The sequence below is a fragment of the Folsomia candida genome, unplaced genomic scaffold (assembly GCF_002217175.1).
Source record: "Folsomia candida strain VU population unplaced genomic scaffold, ASM221717v1 Fcan01_Sc005, whole genome shotgun sequence".
In the NCBI taxonomy this organism is placed as follows: domain Eukaryota; kingdom Metazoa; phylum Arthropoda; class Collembola; order Entomobryomorpha; family Isotomidae; genus Folsomia; species Folsomia candida.
In genome coordinates, this window is record NW_019091197.1 from 5,281,855 (window position 1) to 5,303,506 (window position 21,652).

At 36.0% G+C, this 21,652-nt stretch overlaps 3 protein-coding genes across 4 annotated transcripts; 1 reads left to right on the forward strand and 2 right to left on the reverse strand.

Annotated features, from left to right (window-relative positions):
• Positions 1–8,511: 8,511 nt before the first annotated feature.
• On the reverse strand, positions 8,512–10,512 carry LOC110849892. The gene is made up of 8 exons (XM_022097364.2): positions 10,370–10,512; positions 9,964–10,264; positions 9,739–9,899; positions 9,449–9,663; positions 9,277–9,394; positions 9,041–9,209; positions 8,834–8,974; positions 8,512–8,759 (listed from the first exon to the last, which is right to left on the reverse strand). The coding sequence occupies exons 2-8, from the start codon at positions 10,207–10,209 to the stop codon at positions 8,706–8,708; spliced, it is 1,104 nt and encodes a 367-aa protein (XP_021953056.1). The 5' UTR covers positions 10,210–10,264; positions 10,370–10,512; the 3' UTR covers positions 8,512–8,705.
• A 6,888-nt stretch (positions 10,513–17,400) lies between these two features.
• LOC110849722 lies at positions 17,401–18,274 on the forward strand. Of its 2 annotated transcripts, none has more exons than XM_022097158.2 (3): positions 17,401–17,540; positions 17,642–17,872; positions 17,956–18,274. In XM_022097158.2, exons 2-3 carry the CDS (start codon positions 17,651–17,653, stop codon positions 18,172–18,174), a joined length of 441 nt encoding a protein of 146 aa, XP_021952850.1. In that variant the 5' UTR covers positions 17,401–17,540; positions 17,642–17,650; the 3' UTR covers positions 18,175–18,274. The 2 variants fall into 2 exon arrangements, with proteins under 2 accessions (XP_021952850.1, XP_021952851.1); XM_022097159.2 differs by having other exon boundaries at positions 17,407–17,540; positions 17,651–17,872.
• Positions 18,275–19,194: 920 nt separating this feature from the next.
• On the reverse strand, positions 19,195–21,146 carry LOC110849794 (retinol dehydrogenase 12). The gene is made up of 3 exons (XM_022097246.2): positions 20,734–21,146; positions 20,098–20,676; positions 19,195–20,001 (listed from the first exon to the last, which is right to left on the reverse strand). Exons 1-3 carry the CDS (start codon positions 21,019–21,021, stop codon positions 19,834–19,836), a joined length of 1,035 nt encoding a protein of 344 aa, XP_021952938.1. The 5' UTR covers positions 21,022–21,146; the 3' UTR covers positions 19,195–19,833.
• Positions 21,147–21,652: the final 506 nt, after the last annotated feature.

Consider the following 21,652-nt stretch of genomic DNA (forward strand, 5'->3'; position numbering starts at 1 on the left):
CAAAAATTTGGTCTCCATAGAAAAAAATTTATTTTCAAGTCTTCGAACCCAAAAAAGTCTATTTGACTTATGTCAGGGCATTTTACAGGTATTTAACTATTCGAAATGATTTTTATCCCCATTCTAGGTTCAAGGTCGTTTGCATTATCTTGAGTCAACGTTGTCGTTTTCGAAGTCGCTGAGTCATTATGAAAAATCACCTTATTTATTTTTTCACCGTGTAATTTAGGAAAATGTTATTCTAAAAGTGGTTTCAAAACACGGTCCACATCATACTTTGCAGATACGTTCACTTTTTGGGAGACTTTGATAAGTGGGAGGATACCACGACCGGACATTGCACCCACAACCATAAAATGTTTGAAAAAGTTCTCCTCACTGAAAACCACCAAATTTCTTGAATTTTTTTTCGGCATTTGTCGTGTACTAAGCTCTTCGAACCCAATTAGTAACTTGTAGGGAAAATAGTTCTTCGTCAATTGTCACCAATAACGCACTCTTATTCCTGAACAGAAAATTTAAATAACATTTTTTGCAAACACGGGCGAGATTTTTTCTGGAACAAGTTGAAATGACTGTCTCAGCTTCTGGGGGCTGTGGGGGAGGCATTTTTGAAAGTAGAGAGTTGAATTTTTGCACACAACTATTTGAGGATAACATGCTCGTCTGTTCAAAATTTTGAACCGTTACGACAAACCGTTCCGGGGTTATTCAAGGTCAAATTTGTATCCACCAAAGTGCCAAACCCTGTATGTATACAAGGTCAACATAGATAGCTTGCTCTACGGTGCCTGCGTATCTCAAAAATATTTCAAAATGCAGCATAATTTAAAAGTTTTACTACTTATTGTTGCAAATAGTAATGCATTGTTGTCACTTTTTTCTCACCAATTAACTCGTCTTCCCGAACCGTTACCTACTTTTGAATGTACATTCCATTATCATCATGTTGGCAAGTTTGAGGGTGGTTTGCATTACATTGGCGATATCCACAATCGACTTGAATCATCCCGCGTTTCCTGGCTTATCTACACAAAATGGTCGTTTGGTGTTTCAGAAGAGGAAGATTCGACTGGACTGTAGGAGGCATCCACAATGCAGAGAAGACATCAACCGTGGTGCAATGTCATTTTCTTCTTCGAGTCGCCTCGGGAGGAAACCTTAAGTTACCTGTTTTTTGCAAGTTTTCGTCACCAGATATATCGACAAGAATCAGCTTTCATCTTAATTCGTTACAGTTTTGGTCATAATTTAAATGTGGAACTATATTCTGCACCGTGTCTTGTCTTTGTCGAATTTTATTTGGACAGATCGCTTGAACATCACTACTACAATTACTTGGAACGAAAGACAATGCTGCTGGTAGAAGTGCCAAAGGATGTCGAAATCGTCTCAATTTTGTATAAATTTCCCAGACTTGAAATTTCGAACCCATTTCTGCCAGGAGTTGTTCCCACGATGTTTGACGTTTCCGATATACGTACGTAAATATGTGTATTTATTTTTGTAGTGTAGTTTTAATCAAATGTGTTTTTCCATATTATGTAAGAAGCGTACATCTTTCGATAACGAATTTCAAACAATTTTAGATAAACATCAGTTGGACTGTTACAAATTCACTGAGGACATATGGTCGTGGATATCCTGGGACCTTCCCGTTGGCGTATGCCCCGTTAGCGCTGCTAGGCTCGCCTTTATTAAAAGCGCACTCAACCTTACCGTTCTACTTGGTCAAAATGCCTATCCCTATATTACCTTCGAATATCGGAACGAATGGTTCAAACCTTTCCAAGTCAGATCGTCCGAGTGGAATCCTTCCATCATTTATTGCCGAATAGAGACTCGGTTACCGCAAGGATGGTCAGTTTGGATGAGTCCATTTAATCCTCTCGTGTGGGCCATGATTACCGCCAGTGGCGTAATGATGATGGTTTTGTCACTTTTCCAAAATCAAGAGGAAAATGTAGCGCACGAGATGGCTTACTTGGCCTCAGCCCTATTTCGACAGAGTTATCAATCAAGGAAGATACAACATGTATCTTTTGTCTTAATGTGCATATTGTTATACACATCGTACGAAACCTTATTTGCGAGCAAACTAATTGTACCTGTGGAGTTACCAGGTTATAAAAATATTGGTCAGTTTATCAATAACTCGGATAAAAACAGGATTATTTGCACGTGGGATATTAGATGTAATTACTTGATGAATGTGAGCGCTGATATCGCCTCCAACTTTGCTAGGCACGGCGTTCTTCAGAACTTGGACAAGGTCCTTATCGTCCATCCAGAGTCGAAAAATATTTGGCTAGAGCATCATAAAGAATTAGCTTATGCTATGGCAAATGCAAGCTTGCATGACACCCAATTAGGCGTTCTTATGGATGCGACCAGAGTTAAACAAAATGTAGAGGTGATCATCTACAATTTGATTGTTAATCATTTTTTAGAAGCAAACTTCGATTCAGATGCTATCGTCAAGTGTCATTTGTTGAATGTCGGCTCAATTTCGTATTATTATAGTTATTTCAAAGTACCGTATTTTAAACAATTGGCGCAAGTAGAATCGGTTGTAAATGAGTTCGGCTTTTTGAAATTGTGGGAGGAAAATTGGATCGAGCGAATGCAACTTTTGCTAAGCCAAGAGTCCAAAAATGTAGTAAATGTGAAAAGTAAAATACCTATACTTCTAAGCGACGTTACGTCAGAGTCAAGATTTGTAGCTTTTTCACACCTGGTTCGATTTTTTCTGCTTTGTTTAACAATTAGTGGGATTTGTGTGGGTATACTTTTGGGGGAAGTGTGGTATGAGATGGTTAGAGGTGGAATGTTTCCTTTGGTTGATATCATTTCGGCAGTTTTGTATTTACAGTATGTTAAAATTAGGATGAAGATAACAAATCAGTTGAAGAGTTAGACTTTGAATTTCCCCATGTGCATGAAGCATATATAAATTTATATCATGAAAAATTACGGATATTGGCTGAATAATATCCCCTCTGATAAGATCTGATAAGTACAAATATTTATATTTGTACCAAAATTTTCTGCGTAAATTTGCTCATATTTTTGGTATGTAGGTGTATTTAATTTGCTTAGTTTTTTAGACGAAATCATACATACATATGTGCTTAAATATAAGTATCTACTACATATGTTCTAATACATATGTATGTATATAAATCACGTTTGTGTAAAGATTGATATGAATTTTAGTAGGTAAACAAATAGTTTAGAATATTGAAGAACAAGTAAATTGCTAGGGTTTGCATGAATTTATTGTTCAATTTTACTTATCTCTATCTAAGGAAATTACTTTTTGTGGATTTCAATGTTAATTAAGGTTAGAGTCAAGTATGAGCAGCGATATCCAAATTTATAAATAGTAATATATGTAGGTATATAAGTTATTACCTTCTATGCGTCATAACTTATTTATAGACCTGCTTGACGACAACATTGTGTCAAAATGTTTATATGCATATGTAAATTATATCCTTGAACGAATTAATTTATGCATATATTCATAAACATCCTTTTTAGGAGTTAACCAAATTACCTTAGAATTTTATTTTTTTAGCTTCTTTATGAATTTATTTATTTTTTGGAGTCTAGAGGTGTATGGACGCTATAATTTGATGAAAAGCATGCTCATCTTACAGATATAACTAATTTAGCTGGTATGCGAAAACATATCTAGAATAATCGACAAATGTATCATTTAAATTTCACTGCAAAACTTTTAGAAATTTTGAAATAGATTTACTTTTAAAGTTAAACTAGCTACATAATCAGTTCAAGTCGATTTTTCGTAATGTGTTCGTAATGTGTTAGTGTGTTATTTACTAAGAAATGATAAAGTTATTGTAACGTCAATCCGCTAAGAAATACACACCAGACGTATAAGTATTGTATAAGTATTTACCTACTTAGGCGGACCAATTTACATAAGCAAATTAATTATGCAGGTCAATAGTTTTGTTGGCTTTGTAGACTATACATAAGTTGGGTTATTATTTATTATTATTAGGTAAAGGTTATTATTTCGCAAACTTTAATAAAATGTTTTTTTTTGCTTGCCTATGTTACCGTATATAATTGTTTACTTATTATTAATATACTGTTTCAAGCGAATACAAACTGGACACAATTTTCTTTAATTTAATAAGATCTCATATATCAAATATCGATTTCTATTTTAACGTCATATAGTTCGAGACTCGAGGGTTTGTAATATCCAAACTCCTACATTTACATTCAGGAATTGCGATAAATTGGAGCCCACACTAACAACTGAAGAAGGTATTTAGCAGACTGAAATTAACTACTCGAAATTACATCCAAAATTGGAAACTATGGTGCAAAAAATTTTACTATCGTGTCAATATTTTGAAATCTACTACAACAAAAAATACCCATTCCGCTATCCATTTTTGTTCCGATGGAATTTCCCTGAAGCTAAGATTTACCTTCATTCCTATAAAAATCGAAAATTTCAGGCATTCTTTGAAGTGTGGCCATTATTAAGTGCATTCCTTCTCCTTGGAGGATGTTTAACGAATATTTACCTCATTTCGAGCCACCGTTTCCAAACCAATATTTCTTACCCTTCCTTTTCGATTTCTTTCGGGATAAGTTGCATACTTGCTGCGCTCATAGTCATTCAAATTCTGTCGTATCAATCCATTGTTATTGGTCGACATGGAGGCGATTTTGCGTATGGACTGAATCAAGCGTCCAGCCTTTCAGAATTGTTGAATACTGGTAGGCCAAATTCAAATCAGGGTTCCTATATATAGTGCTCAGTCATTATTACTACTTTTTTAAAAGGCTAATTATCTATTGTAAAATTGCCACGAAAACTGTTTTTTTGTGTCTAACAATAATGGTTGGGTTGAGCAATACGGAGGCATTTTACGCATGGCATGGCTTAGTAAGTCCGTCACGTCAGTTTACGAAGATCAGCTTACGAACCAAAAACATGGCTTTAATTTTTTTGTAAGTTCGTAAGACGTTCCGAAGTTTCCTCAAAAGTTAGTAATTTTCTTAAATTTACGTGGTTACCGGCTTACGAAGGCTGACGTGAAATGCCCTAATATATTACTTATGTACAAGTGTAATGTGTTTTTAGTAAAATTATGAATTGTGCTTGAAGATATTCTGATTAAATATTATGTAATTAAAATAGTTGCATGAAAAGTTTTGTTCTTCACTCTACACTTTTCACATTAACAAAATGAGCAGAGTTTTTTAGTGTTATTCAGAACTGCAATGATTTACACAGCCCTCAGACATTGAAGTAAATTATATCCCACAAATTTAAAGTACACTAATCAAAGTATATCTTACTTTATGCAGCTACCTTCAAGAAACCAGGCAATTCAGCACCCATCGAAAAATGGTTGACAGAACGGGTAAAGCGACAATTACAATTTCGTTATTATGGCTTCCCAATCGTAATATTCTTCTACGTTTACGCCGAGCACGATTTTTTGACCCACATTTCGAAGCAATATCTCGAAGATATGATTCTCCCCTCCAATTCTGGAAAACATTCGGACATGACATTCTCTCTTTTTCGCGGAATCCTAACAATTTCTGAATTTACTGTGAGTTTTATAACTGCCTGGTTTTTTCTCGGGGAAGCGTTGCGGCTACACATGTTCCTTTCGACATACTCCATAGTTTGTTTACAAGTTTTGAGAAAACTGGTCTGCCAGATGGAACAATTACTTGACCAGAGAAACATTTTAACCCAATCTCATCTCATGGTTTACCGGAAATACGAAATAATTGTACGAATCTGCAACAACTGCATTTGTTTTGTTGGCTACGTCTACTTCATGGGATCAATTGGCTTGTGTGCGTATGCAAATTATATATTAATCTCTAGAAATGAAGTCCTCCCGTGGTGGCTGATTGGTACGATTGTCCTCTGCACATTTGTCGGAATTTTGGGAACTTTGTTTGCCCTCGATTTCGCGGACACGGTTGCAGAAAAGTGTGACCTGCTTCGACATCGTTTCAAGTGTTTGGTGATTTCCGTGTCTAACAGGAAACTTTTCCTGTGTAAATTAAGATCTTTACGAGATATCAATTTGACCATGGGATTTCATGAGCTTCGATTCATGCAGGTGGATAAGGAGACAAAGAGTGACTTTCTGACCAGCGTTGTGGAGCACACGGCGAATGCTTTGCTAGTATAAGATTAAAATGTACGAGAATTATTTGTTATTTATTGATTGTTAATTATAGTATATGTAACTTATATGTTGATAAATACTTATCAAAACATGCCAAATTTAACCAACTTTCTTCAGTGTTCTACTATGCAAAAGTAATAAAGATACGGTTTGATTAAAGCAAAAGTTTTCGATCACCAGCGGCGTTCCTTTGTCCACAAAGTTTTGGCCGAATTGAATCTTTGTTGGTCGGGATGCTTTCAGCTCCTTCCTAAAGCTTGAGCGGACCGAAAACCCACGAAGTTCTTGGTTCAGATCGACTAGTAAGTTTGAGGAATTAGTATTCACTGCAGCCGCTAATGTATTGACGACAAAGTTGACGACGGAAGCATCCGTCAAAATCAGTGGAAATAGGAGGACGCCAGGAAATGGTATTTTCGACGAGAGCCTGATGCACACGAATAATGAAAATACTTGAATTTGTGGCACTAAACCGATAATTGCAGGGACAAGTTCTCCCTTCAGTGCGGAATTCAGAATCCTGTCCAATAATTGGACACATCTATAGGTATGGAAAACATGTCTTATTCGAGTTGTTCTGTCATCTTGATCCTCAAAATCAGCATGGTCATCATTTTTCTGTATCCTTAACGCTTCTATTAATCTATATGTTAAACATAATTACATATTAACATATTAAACGTAAATTTAACCCTTGATTTACGACACAAATCACGCCAAACAATGCTTACCGCCCGACATGCTTGAGATAATCCAGCATGCAAACGACAGCCACAAAGAAAGTGTAAAACACAAAGAAAGTTCCGTCATAAACGATGTGTAACCATAACCAGTACTCGACACATAGCATGGACACCCAAATGTGCAGAGGTGGCGCTGTCCACACGCCATCTTGACAAAACGGCGACATTGATCCGAAGAACGGAACGGCACATGGGTTATGCAGCTGAATTGCGATAACCATCAGGGGCACAACGACGACTGAAGTTTCCAAAAGTTTTAGAAATACGACTAAAATTTTGTCCTCCAGAGACGGTGGGGGTAGAGGACCTATATAAGTTTCAAAATAATTAGGTTAAATTATATTTTTCGAAATTAAACCCCATTTTACGAAAAGTTTTACCATTTTTCTGTAATGTTTTTTCAAACGTCAAGAACGCGTTTAAACTTTGGCACGGTTCATTTATCGCCTTTAAGTGCCATCTGGGCATTAGGAGGACAAACGATATCCCAAGAAAGACGACACCTTGACACTTTGCGGCCAAAGGGTCTTTTCCAAGCCCAATTTTGGCTGCCACAAGAAGTGCGTACGCCAGATGAGAAAATAGTTGAAACTTGAAAAAGTATCGACGGAAACTACTACAATTTTTTGGGATGGCTAGTTGCTCTGTGGAAGGATCCCATTGAAAGAGTGTGCATCGGATTAGATTACACGCCCACAAGTGATGAATCAAAGGTGGTTTAAAAGATGTTAACCACATGATTGTGGATAGTTTCAAAACGTGAAGAGTATGTATGCAGACAAGGAAATGTATTTTTTTACGGTGACGATGGGTTGAATCCTGAGTTGATTTTCTATCTATGCAGACCTATATCTATTTGATAAGTATTTCAAATGTGTCGATTGTATGCGAAACGCTTTGACGCTATAGTTGTGTAAAAGTAATTGGCTCCATCATATTAAAATAAGATATTTAGTTAAAGGTAATCAATAACTTGCTTGTTCGGAACTGAAATTAAGACACAAATTGATTGTATATGGCTAATTGGATTTCATTTGCTATGGCATTGTCATACATACTTCCCAAGACATTCCTAGGGAAGGAAATTAACGATAAAAACTAAACAATTATGACGATAATTATTTATTAGACTCAGTAAAGACTGAACAATTAATGCCTGAATACATTTAAGCAATCGCTCAGCATTTTATTCATGCAATATAAAATAAGTAATTCATAACTTCCCGAATATCGCTGTTACATATGAACAACAACAGAAAAATTACCTATGCGGCTTAATTTCCATGCTTATTTCTATTGTGTTTATAGAGCTAACCAGCTTAATTGTAATTTATTTACTTCTGGGGATCAATATTAATATTGCACATATTTGTACATTTGGAAGTACGATTATGTATATGCATATGTACATACGATTATTCCATGATAATAATTGTTCAACATATGGTTCACTTTAATTTCAAATAAAAACAAGTTCCAAAAAATCGTATGGAAATAAATTTCGAGTTAATGCATCTACTTATGCGTTTGCTTGTTGTAATCAAGATAAGATGTGATAGATAGACTCAGGATTCGTAAATTATTTAATTTCAATTAGTTTTTTGCAATACTTGTTACAAATTTATGTAAATAATTAAATACTTGAGAACACGGAGAATAATAATTTGTTTAAATATACATAGAAGAACAAGTAAACACCACAAGAGAATCATTTTGCATGGATGGATCGTTTTTTGCATGTGTTCTGGACCAGGCTTTCCTAGTCCCAGCGAACGACGGATGGATTTTTCAGGAATATTTTATAATACTCGCCCTGTCATGAATATGATTTCTATTAATATTTGCAAAATCCAGTACGACACTAATCACAATATATATAAAACATACTCTGTTCTGGCTTGGATAGCTTTCAAAGCATTGCTTGATAAAGTCCTCCAAATTGTTGGCCAGCATCGCTTTGTGCAACATGACCATGTCCACCTTCATAATGTCGACCATTCCCTTATAGAGTCCGAGCAATTTGCCCTCCTGTGATTATTTTTTACAGTTAGTCAATATTTTTAAAAAATGCTGCGCTTAAGCTAAATTGTTTACATCATTGATTGAAGCACACTTGGCAAATCCATAGTCATGGCGTAGATTGGCATGACTTGGCCCCAGCGAAGGGCATAAATCAACTCTGATAGATTGCTCCAACTGGTACACCGTCCACTGGGGGTATAACTTGTATTTCGTTTTGACAGCACGTTTACCCGCAGTTTCCCTATTTTTGAGACACAAAAATTAGCATAAATGTCAAAAACCTAATATTAATATTTAGACTAATTTACTTTGTAATGCAGACAATTTTGTGCTTCATCTTGTACCAGTCATCGGATTGACAGTCTTTGCTGCAGTAATATGCTTCATGACATCTGGCACAGCATGAATTTGCAGTGGCTTGAAATTCTAGAAAACACAGTTAATTTGTAGCACTGTTATCATATAAGAAAATTTTCCTACGTTTCATGCAGTAACGGCAGCTCTTTTGATTCGGTGGAATTTTATTCACAATTAAATTTTCAGGATGGATGACAACAAGAGCGACTTTTCCATCCTCGCCAGTTTTAAGCTCGGGATCGGCCACGCTAATCTTGAACGAAATTCCGAAAAGATCTTGGACATTGTTAGCGTCCACGTCTCCCATTTTTGCGATTTCGTCAAAGTCTTCATACTCCCTGGTGTTGTGAATTGTTAAAAATACCTATTGTATGCACAAATACGCACATTGGCATCTTACATATATCACTTACCAAATCAGTGTTGGTAGCACATAGTTGTAAACAAATCCCCGATTGACGTCCCCATTCCCGTCCTGGAGAAGAAGAACAGCGCTAACATGTTGGGTAGTAAAAGTGTCAGCCGACTCAAATTCAAAATGCATCGGGATATCAACATTTGTCAGATGCATAATCTTAAAAATAAGCATAATCAATTTATTAAACTAGGACGGCCATTTATTTCATTGCTTACTATACCCGTCCTTTGTAGACAATGTCGGGTTTCATCTCCTTGAAAGTGATCGGTTCTAGGCCAGAAATGTCGTCGCGAACAACCGGTTCGTTTTCTCGCCAATAATCTGGAGGTTTTCCGCACAGCTCTTTCCTAACTCGGAGGAGTCCAACCGTTTCGGCCAACTTTGGATTATACTTTACCACATTTTTGCGATGTTCGATAACAATTTCCTTGATATCGTCAGAGAGTCCGGGACAAGAGGAAGCCATATCTTTTGAAAATATTTACCAGGTAAATAAATCCCTAGTTTTAAATATATTCCGTCTAAAAATTGGGGTACAAAAAAGTTCCAATTAAAAATTTGAAGAAATGTAATGCGAATATTTTATCGCCAGGTACAACAGCGAGCTTATAACAGTTTGAACTTGCCGGAAATTTTCTGTCCTGGGTGAAGCGATATTCGTCAACACAATTTTTTCAAAAAAATAATTTTATATTTGAATTAAAAATTATAATTTACAATTTAAATTGTGCCGTATAATAAATTGCGACAATTTAGAGCATGAGGGGCGTATAACTCGAGTGGATCGGAATGCGATTTCATGTCCGAATGTTTACAAATATACACGAAGTCGTATTACATGAGTTTACCATGCAAATACCATATTTTTGCAACCTCATGACAATCTTGCAGTGTTGCTTAATTACTTGAGTTTGTAATTAATTACTAATTACTTAATTACATCGGACGAGAGAAAGTAATTAATTACTCAATTACTAATTACATCAGTCGAGTAATTAATTATAATTACAATTACTTCCGTCAAAAGTAATTAATTACTTAATTACAAACTAATTACATTTTTTATATAATCATGAAGTATGGTACAGTTACGCAAGTACTAATTTCCCGGTATCAAAGTTACTATCTCTTGATCTCAAAGTTATACCGGTCGGCTGGTAAATTTTTACCGCTCCGTAAGAATTTGTTACCGATATGGTAAAACTTTAATACCGAGCTATTACTACATTGCACCACTTACCACTACCACTTTGGTAGAGTCACATATGAATACCGGTTGGTATTATTTTAATACCAAGCGGTAAAAGTTAAGAGCGTAAATGTACGAATGTAATGTAAATTCAAAGAACTATAATTAACATTTCAAGATTAAGCAGTTAATTAATCCAAGGACTTAATTAATCTAAGTATATTCCAACTTCTCAAATTGAAAGGAAATTAATAATTGATTGGGGGAGCGTAATTAACGCAAAATTAATCTTCACCATCTTCCAAAAACGAGCTCGGAAATCAAGATTTTACACAATACACTGCCTAATTCGAAGCAACCGAGTAATTAATTACCCAAAGTAATTAATTACTTTGTTACCCAATTGAAGTCAAGTAATTAATTACTAATTACAATTACATTGCCACAAAGTAATTAAAATCAATTACTTAATTACTTTTCGATTTTTCTTGTAATTAATTACTACAACACTGCAATCTTGCAATGGTAATTTTGTTGAAGGTAAGTACATATCCTGCTCACACCGAACACAGAAGACTCCACTTATGTTATTTAACTCTGTGATTGCATGCAATGTATATTTATATATGTACAGACCATGGTCCCATTAAAAAGCTAAAAAATGTTTCAAAATTGCGAACTGTGTTTTATCTTCAAAGATATTATCTTATTTCATTAATGAAATAGTCGATGAACTTTTTGATATGTGGTCTTGCAATGCACAATACTTCCCGCTATTTAGAGTAACCTAAGTATTTTTAGTAGATTTGTACACTATTATTAATCAACAGAGCTGGGATAATCCTGATTAAGGATTATGGATTTTAATCCCGGATTATGGATTATTAATCCATAATCCCTAATCCGGCAATGAGAGTTTTTTGTAGATTAATCCCAATCTATAATCCCGATTTTTCAGGAATTAGAATTAATCCGGGAATAATCCCATTTGATTTCATTAATCCATAATCGTGATTACGGATTACTAATCCTGATTAATCCCAATCATGATTAATATTAATACCTATTCATGATTAATTCTCAATCTGGATTACTCAGTTCAATTCCCAGTTCCATTTCATCCCACTGTGTAGCTTGAAGTCTCAAGTTCTCACAACTTTGTTCTGTCAGCTACCATTTGAAGAATCAACATGTTCTCGCTGCCTTGTGCTACATATATCAATTGAAACTGGCCTTTTAAATATTTTATGTGAAACCACATAGTTGAAGTTTTTGCGCTAGATATAGTGTAAAAATCATTAATCACCAAATTAATCCGGATTATTAATCCATAATCCATAATCCTGAAATTTCCAGAATTTATGGATTAATCCGGATTAATCCTGACATGAATTAATCTCACGAAAATAATTTAATCACAATCCACATTATTTTGTGGTTAATCCATAATCCTTAATCCACCCTAAAAAACCAATAATCACCCAGCTCTGTTAATCAATCATTAATCCGTTATATGTTTTGTTGAATTTGTATTCCTTAACTTAAATTTACAATAGTACCATACATACATACATAATTCATAATTCTATCGGTATGTATGTATTACTGGAAATCACAAAATAAGGCTGTTTCATGGTCGTCAATTTTCCAAACGGTCTTAAACTCTTGAAATAAGCCATGGCTAATTAATGGGTATTCATATTGTCCGTCCAACGACTTGAGGTGGGGTGGATCCTGATTGAATTTTTTGTACGTTTGCATCTCGGATATTAGTTGGCAAATCTGTATACATAAAAAGACACGAAGTTAATTTTTTTTATTTTTTGAAAATTAATATGCTACCAAATTTTGCATGAGTCATTTACATTTGAAGATAAGCCACACCCGTATAAAAATCATGTGGCGACTTCTGCATAATACGGCACACTTAGTCGGCATAATGATTTATGCATAAAAAATTGTGAATAATTCTGCATAAATTCCTGGAGAGTATATTCTGCATAAAAGTTTATAAACTGATATTTTTATGAAGAGACTTTTCTTCATACAAAGCTTGTGGCTAGAATTATCTCATTTCTATAGAAACACCTTAGCATAATTATGCATAATCCTGCACAGTTTATGCACAAATCACCCTGCATAAATTTGTGTGCATAAAATTCAGCCAAATTGCTGCATAAAATCCAGCCAAATTTCTGCATAAAATCCGTTAAAATTTTTATACGGGCATACAACGTATTCACATTCAGTAAGGAGTAAAATGTCTCTGGCAATTTCGAAAAGGCCAAACTTCCTTTTGGTAAATGACTCTGAGAGGGAGGAGTGAAATCCAAGCACTTTCCAGGTGGGATATCTGAAGAAGCAAGCCTTATAAACCTCTAAAGTTTCTATCATCATTAATTTAAACTTACAAAGATCTTGCTTCATTAATCACAGATGTATTATCGGATGAAATGTAAACTACTCGTGGGATTGGTTTTTTCCCCAGAACTTCAATTTTTTGAAAATATTTCTCAGCTTGGGCCATGTATTCGGAGACCTCGTGGACAGATTTCGGTGCTTCGAGGTACTTGTCAGTTCGTCGAATATGTAATCTAAAAATCCACATTCACATACACTGTGTATGATACACATGCAAATTTCATAACTTTCTCGTCTTCACTTGATGAATCAGGAACTGCAAGCTACAGGCCATGACGTTATATAATGCCATTGATACTCCAATACAAATGTCTCAACAATAACATCATGTTCCGCAACCCCCTGGTAGAGATAATAATGAAGTACACAAAATTGAGCCATACCCAACAATTGTTTCAGTGCCGGCGTCGAACCCAATTTCCGTTTTCCACTGTTTAATTTGATTCTCAAAAGTTTGATTCAATTTCATAGTATTTTTTGCAAACTGGCCAATCATCCATAAAAATGGGTCTGGAATACGATTTGTGATGTTTTGAAATAAGTCGTAAAGCGATGGATCCACAGGGATCCCAAATGAGAGAGGATATGGAATTTCTGTGTGAGAATGGTCAAACAGAACATTGTGGCATTTGGACACTGAAAGAAAATTATCCAAAAATATATTAAATTATTATATTAAGTTATTTCACAAGTTGAAGGAACTAAATTATGTGTCATTATTACCATTTACCATAGCCAGCTAGCCAGGTAACAAATTTACGGTCGGTGGTTTTTATTTCTCGTAAGATGAGACATGCTGAGTGCTTTGAGGCCGGCCTCACCTCAACAAAAACCATCTACCGTAAATTTATTCCCTGCCATGTCCTAGGTTAGCTGGCTATGGTAATATTATTAACATGAGATTTGACGAATCGGTTTAGTTTGTCAAATAGAGTTACCACCTTCATGTTTCTTATCTAGATCCCATCTCCAAGTGTACGTATTTGTGCTGGGGGTACAATTTGACCCCAGAGGGAGAAATACTTCACTCCATTTATTGTTATAGGAATAGGACCAAGAGTCACTGTCCACGTCCACGGTGTGAATTAATGGCATTTTGGTTACGTATGAAATTAAAAGGCATGCAATTCTGTGATGCAGTTGGCAACCTAATCCACAACCTAAATATGTAGAGGTAGGTCAAATTAATAACTTATTCATGTGTGCACGCTTTACAGTACGTTTCGAACCGTTTTGATGTCCGCACGTAAAATTGGGCTCTTCACATCCCTTCCGCTGAATCGATTCGATTTGATCAGCTAAAAGTGTCGATAGCCTGTTTTCCAAGTCAGCCTCCTTCTCTGGATCATGCATAAAGCTCGTATCAAGCCTAGATTCCGCTCTAACTTGCGATCTTTGTAGGAACGCTTGCAGCCTGTGAATAAATTCAGTTTAGAATATAAAACTTATCAAGTAAATAAGTTTACCTCAACGTTTCTTCAGAAATATTGCATTTATCACTCCACTTGCGAATCGTATGGGGTGTGGCGTTTTCAACCCAGAAACTTCGACACAGTCGATTGTATCGAAGTTTCTGGGATTGCAATCCCGTCGTTCCGTCTTGACCAAAGTATGAAGAAGTATAACACATTGTCCCGATAAGAGCGCACAAGACGAGAATTTTTAATTTTTTCCTGTTGGTTAATAATATCATGTTAGTAGCATTAATTCACACACTGGAAAAATTAATTATGCTGTAACAAATACACAAACCGTATATATTTTTTATCTGGTGAAGAAGAAATTGTTAGAATGGTTGCCGCGTTACCAATAGTTTTCCCATTATATTTTGTTTTTGCTGAATTTATGCATACACTCAATTTTTACACCAATTTGTTGCAATTTTGAAAAATAAGGCTTGCAGTACTTTTTTCTGGTACGGCCCCCCTGAAACAATTGTATTTAAAATTTGATAATTTTTAATTTTATTTAGCTAGTGTAGTTAGTCAAAACAATGCAAAAAATGCGTACAAAAAAATTCACATGTCGAGGGTACCTCTAAGGGACCCATTTAACATCTTTTACACATATTCCTTCATTGTTGGCCAACCAAAAGTCGTATCAACATGTGGTTTGGATATTTTTTTTATCCAAATATGATTTTTTTCTAAGGCGAAGTTCAGTAATGAACCCCTACGTGACCTTTTTGACCGCAGTAAGAGTAATTTTTCCCATGCAGTTGCTGGTACAAAATGAGCCAAAAGTACAAGTTCTTTTCGCGTCGATTTCACAGAATTTCACATAAAAAATCCAAAATTTATTTTTGGGTAGAAACATCAATATACCATAGGTATTTTCGAATTATATGCAACCACGCCCCCTTCAAAAATTGTTAAAGGAAATTTTGAAAAATGAGAAAGTCAATGTACACTCGGCACTAAAAGAATAAGACCCTAACTTGCATTTGCAATTTGACTTCCCCCTGGAATACGAACATTTTGATGCATCAAGAGTTTCAAAATTCGAAAATTGGCGGTTTTTTTTGCATACACATAAATCGTTAAAAAAGTCATGGTCCCAGCCATTTCTAGGCTGACAACCTGATGCCAGAATTTTCTCCGTATGAAGGGCTACATTTTCAGCTTTTGTTGCCCGACTAGAAATGCTTGGGACCGTGAGATTTTTGGGGTCAAAGTTTCTGAGGGAGTGACTTATACGGCAAGTGCCGTAACAAACGAGGGCTAATGATATACCAACATTTAAGTTTTTTGTATTTTAATAAGACAACATTTAAGTAACCCAGTATGGTTAATTAAATAAGACGCATGATTGAGTGAGTGCGACAAAGTGAGACGGATACGGCACTGACGCGCGATGGTTGTGGATACCCACCAGAACTCGAATCTCACTCTGCCTCACGCTAAATATGGAAAAGAGTTTTGTAGTACACTTGGTCTGGTTTTCATCTGCTTTTATACAAAAAATATTGAGGATACACGAGAGTCTCGTGCATCCTGACGGAAGAGACATCAATCAGCATAAAGAACTCGCGTCAATTTGTACAGTTTTTGACATAAAGAGCCCGTACTATAGTGGCGATGGAGAACTTTGACCTAAAAATGGTCAAAATATGATTCTAGAAATCTCAAATTCTGGTGTGATATCGTAAATATATCTAATCATAGACATTCGCGAACAAAGAAGCCTGAAGTCCATTGTCCATCTCGTATTCAACCTTTTTCATCCCGTCCGCCATTACTGATTTTTCGGAAGACTTTGCAACTTAATGGGTAATTATCTCCTACCTGATTCGATATTTTCTTAAAGTTTCGACTGTTTCACAAAGCTAGGAGTATTTCTTCTTACAAATAGCCCAAATTTTATTTATTGCGCGAAGATAAGGGTTGAATGTGAGGTTTTCATTTCTCGACGTCAAACCGATTTTTTTCGATTTAAACCTTTATAGTTGTTGGATTGTGAACTGGCCCAGGGTCGGTCCAAAAAATTACATTTTATATTTTTTGATACTCATTGATGAAAGGAATCAGACGGTCTATCACACATTCTGATTGGAGCCTTGGACCCCCTCTCCCCCTCTAAGTAATTTATGGACAGCCCCTTTGGATATTTTTTATCCAAATATGATCGTCTAAGCTAAGAGGCGAAATTCTGTAGTGAGCCGCTACGCTACGTGACCTTCTTGACCTAACGTCAAGCAGTGAGACAAGTCAAATTAAATTTTTTTCGCTTTTTTTGGTATTAAGAAGCTTAAAAATGCATTCTTCATAAATTAATGATTGGAAAACATGCATGTACATTGTACTACGATAGATGCATGTTTATCGGTCCATGAGTTTGGACTGTACATGATTAGGGCACCAACAGAATGTGGACAAATGGCAGTGTTATTTGAATTACTTGTTACAAGTGTTTTGCATGAAGATGATGATGCTGTTCCTAGCTAATCAGTATCAATCAAGGGAGAATTTTGCATGCTAACAGTGATGGCATGGTCGTTCACATGTTCGTATATCACATGTATGTACATACGTATGTAAATCATGTTCTGGAACATATCAATCTTCCACAAATGATGAAATTCATTCGTTAAGGTCACTTTCATCGTGTTCGGTGCTCATTCTGTGACTGGAAACGACTGGACGACTAGCATATGTAAAATAAAACCGATTTAACTTCACGATTTTGAGGTAAGTATTTTTTTTGCAAAATAGTGTTTATTGTCATATATACATATTAACATATTTATGGGAACATACCGGAGGAATACTGAAAACCTATGATTTTTGAGGATTAAAAGATGTCCAATCCGCCCAGCAAAGATTTACGAGATGGGGGCTGCTGCACGTCGAGCAAGTCAAATTTGGCCATCGTTATGGAACAAGCTTTGATAACACCTGGTCCAAACATTGTCGCCACCGTGGTGCACTTGACCTTTCCACCAGGCGACGTCGGCTCAGATCCCCACACGCACCCCGGTCCAGTTGTAGGATACGTGCTCGAAGGAGAATTCCTATTTCAGGTGAGGTCACAAACTACTTGATTGTAAGCAAAGTAGTTAAACTGATGAAATTTGGTTCTGCTAAAATGACAAATTTTAATTAGGTGAATGAGGAACCCTGTCGAGTAATTAAGGCAGGTGAAGCCTTCCACGAAAAGGATGGTGACGTTCATGTCTGGTCTGCAAATGCATCGAATTCCACGACGTGCAGGGTTGTCGCAACCTTGTGGGGAAGCCCAGGTGAACCCATTCTCACGTATGTTGAGGGTTATCCTCGTGTAAGCAGGGAGAAGGCGTTGGAAGTTGCAGTTAGAGGAAATTGAAGCTAACGTGATGTGTCAATTTGACTTTATGTTTTTAAAATTAAATTAAAAACACATTTATTACTTGGATTAAATGCAATTTATTAAATTTCTGAGTTAACACCAAAAATGTATCCGCACTCATTTAAAGACTAACACATGGAAACATAAATGAATGTGGACATTGCCTCCCCAAGTTACCCAGAGTTGTTCAAGTCTTGGGAATAATGCACCCACACATCTCTCCTTCGTGTGAAACTCGTCCAATGTATATTTTTTCATTTTGCGACGTGTAGCCCCCGATGACCGCATTTTCCGGAATAAAGCCACAGCTATGCACCCATTTTACTTCTTGGGGCGGTTTAATTATTAGAATCTGAAACAATAATCTGTGCATGAGATAATTGTGGGTTAAACAATTAACTAAATATGTACCTCAAAATAATCAGTGGCATACTCTTGGAAATTTTCGGTTGGAACGTATGCCTTCGAATGACCTCTGATCGCTTTCCCCGGAATTAATGCCCCATTTGCAGTCAAAGCTCGAATTACGTGAACTTCTTCATTATAATGAATTCCAGCATTTACAAAACCCTCATTAATATACACATAATTGAATCCATAACTTGCTACCCAAGTTATTTTAGGTGATGAATTTTTGTCATGCTTTTCATCCATTTTGCTTGTAAGTGTTGAAAGCATATGCATAACAGACTTGGAAACTGTATGTTGCTCTATTTTGATGCGTAATTGACGCAGAGTGTGTTCTTGTTCCAGTAGTTTATTTCGTAAATCCAAAGCTGAATCATCTTCTTCACGTTTTTGTTTTACATTTGCTGATTCACGAGGTTCCCCATTTGAGTAAAATACATATACGTCTACAAAAAGGTATCAGAGTTATTAAAATATTTTAATTGTGTTTGAATTAATTATGCTAAACCGAGTTTCAATCGAGGTTTCTTACCTGCAAAATCTGGGAGTGTTACCGTTGCAAAAATTATGCTCGTTACTGTGAATGTTATAGTCAAAAGAAACAATCCGTTTTGGTGGAAAGGGAACATTTTATTTAGTAAGGACACGTTGAGATGGACCTTACAAGAATTCGAGAGAGACTGAAGGGAAGAAAGTGTAATAAGAAAACGGAATTATTTGGAGAGGACCCTTACTTAACCTGAACTAGGATATTTATAGCATTTGAACCATTTTCTCATGAAGAAACCTGATTAACATTTTAATATGTACATATGTACTTAAATACATATCTAAACATATACATATGCGGAAAGTGTGCGTGCATGTATGCACAATGTACATACATACATGTTATTAATACGTAAGTAAATATGTACATACATACGTGCATGTATTTACACATGCCAGTGTAACAGAAGTTCTGTAGTGCCAAGTTAACGGTCTTGGTCCAAGTCTCGGTAAATACTTACCGAGATTAGAAATATCTAAGTACTTCGGTGACGCATTGCAAATATGGAACAATTTTATCTTCGTATGAGCGAATTTACTTTATATTATGGTTCGCATTTTTGCATACATATGCATATTTAATACTGTAAGTTTCTGTTTATCAACAATCGTGACCTTTATGGATTGTATGTATGTAGTATATTTTGTAATCATGCAAGTGTGTAATAACAATTTCTCTGTTTGAGGTCACAGTTTATATTAGTTCAACTTGACCAATTTTTCGCTCATTTCCCACAACTTTGTGGCGTCCTTCTCGCTAAGCTTGGGCCTCTTGCTGTAGTCCCAAAATTCACAATTCCTGTACATTTCCCCGCTCTGATGCGTCAAATACTTGCTGAGGGAGCAGTACATTGTTGTTTCAGCACCCTGTGTCATAAATCGTATCATATAATATGAAGTAATTACTTGTGCAAATTGAAAATAAATAAATCTCTAACTCAAAAACTCCATCAATAGACAAACCTCTTTTGAATCCTTCATAATGACCCATTTAAATATAGGAAACAAGATCTTTGTTACATAAACTGGTGGCGGATTGTTCATCATATCTTCTTTGCCAATATTCGTGTCGACAATTCCAGGGCAGAGAGCATAACAATTAACGTTGACCTTGCCGGATCTGAGTCTCTTTGCGAGTTCCAAATTGAACAGATTATTGGCGAGTTTTGAATTTGAATAAAGTTTGGACATCATTCGCCAATCCTCGAGTGGAGTTTTTTCATACATTAAATCGTTAAAGTTGAGTGAACCCCAAGTGTGTGCGAGGGATGAGACGATAACCACGCGGCTGGGTTCGGAAAGATTTTTTTCTCCAGCTTTTGCTAGTTCGGGAAGGAGTAGATTTGTGAGGAGAAAGTGACCAAGATGGTTGACGCCGAATGCCTCTTCAAATCCGTCCTCAGTTAGCTTCCTCTTCCCGGCCGCATTAAGAACTCCGGCATTGTTGACAAGGATGGATAGGCCACCTCCATATTTTTCGATAAATTCCGATGAAAATTTTCTCACGGAAGAGAGTGATGAGAGATCGAGGTGCATTATTATCTGGAGCATATTTAGACATGAGAGTAAATTGAATAATAAGTATTTCCTTTACTCTACCATTTCTCCATTTGTTGTCCGCGTGCGGATATCCGCCACAGCTCGTTCCGCCTTCTGCAAGTTTCTGCACGCCAAAATAACTCTAGCTCCGCGGACGGCAAATTCCTCCGCGGTCACTTTTCCAATCCCATCCGACGCTCCGGTAACAATCACCGTCTTTCCGCTGACGTCAACTTCATTCGTGAGGTCAACTTTCCCACGTAATTTTCTAATTGTGAATCTTATCACGAGGAGGATGAAGGCAGGAATGATGATGAAATAGAGAATAATGGAGTACAGAAACGACATTGTCACAAGTGAGAAATATTTGCCAAAATATTTGTAATTACTAGGAAAATGCAAATGGGAGGTACATATTCACCAAAAGGAAAAGAGGATGAGCTTTAGCATGCATGAAAGTTAGAGATGACTTCCATTTTGCAAAATAATTGTCATATGTACGAATGCACGGAATATAAAAACATGACAAAGTATGCAGATATGTTGTAAATGTGATATTTGAAGTTTGGTTGTGTACATACATATCTAAATGCAAGTTTAAGTTGCACGGAGTTTCTTTTTTTATCAGACGGCCTTGTCCGTCAATTTATTTCATGGGGCTGTATTCATACACACGAGTCGAGTGAGGTATCTATGTACAAATGTATGTATGCAAATGTAAATACTTTTTGCAATGATTGAGCTAAATCTGATTTTACTGAAGCATAAGTTAAGCCGGACTGAAACCGATAACTGATTTACTACAAATAGATATAACGATGCTCAATTTTCATGTTCGTAAGTGCATTGTGTACACTACATACATATGTACATAGACTTCAATTAATTCCAAATCTAAGTGTGGAATACTATTGTAGACTATTGTCGCATTTGTGTCCAGTGAATAAGTTGATATATGTATGCATATATACATTCTGAC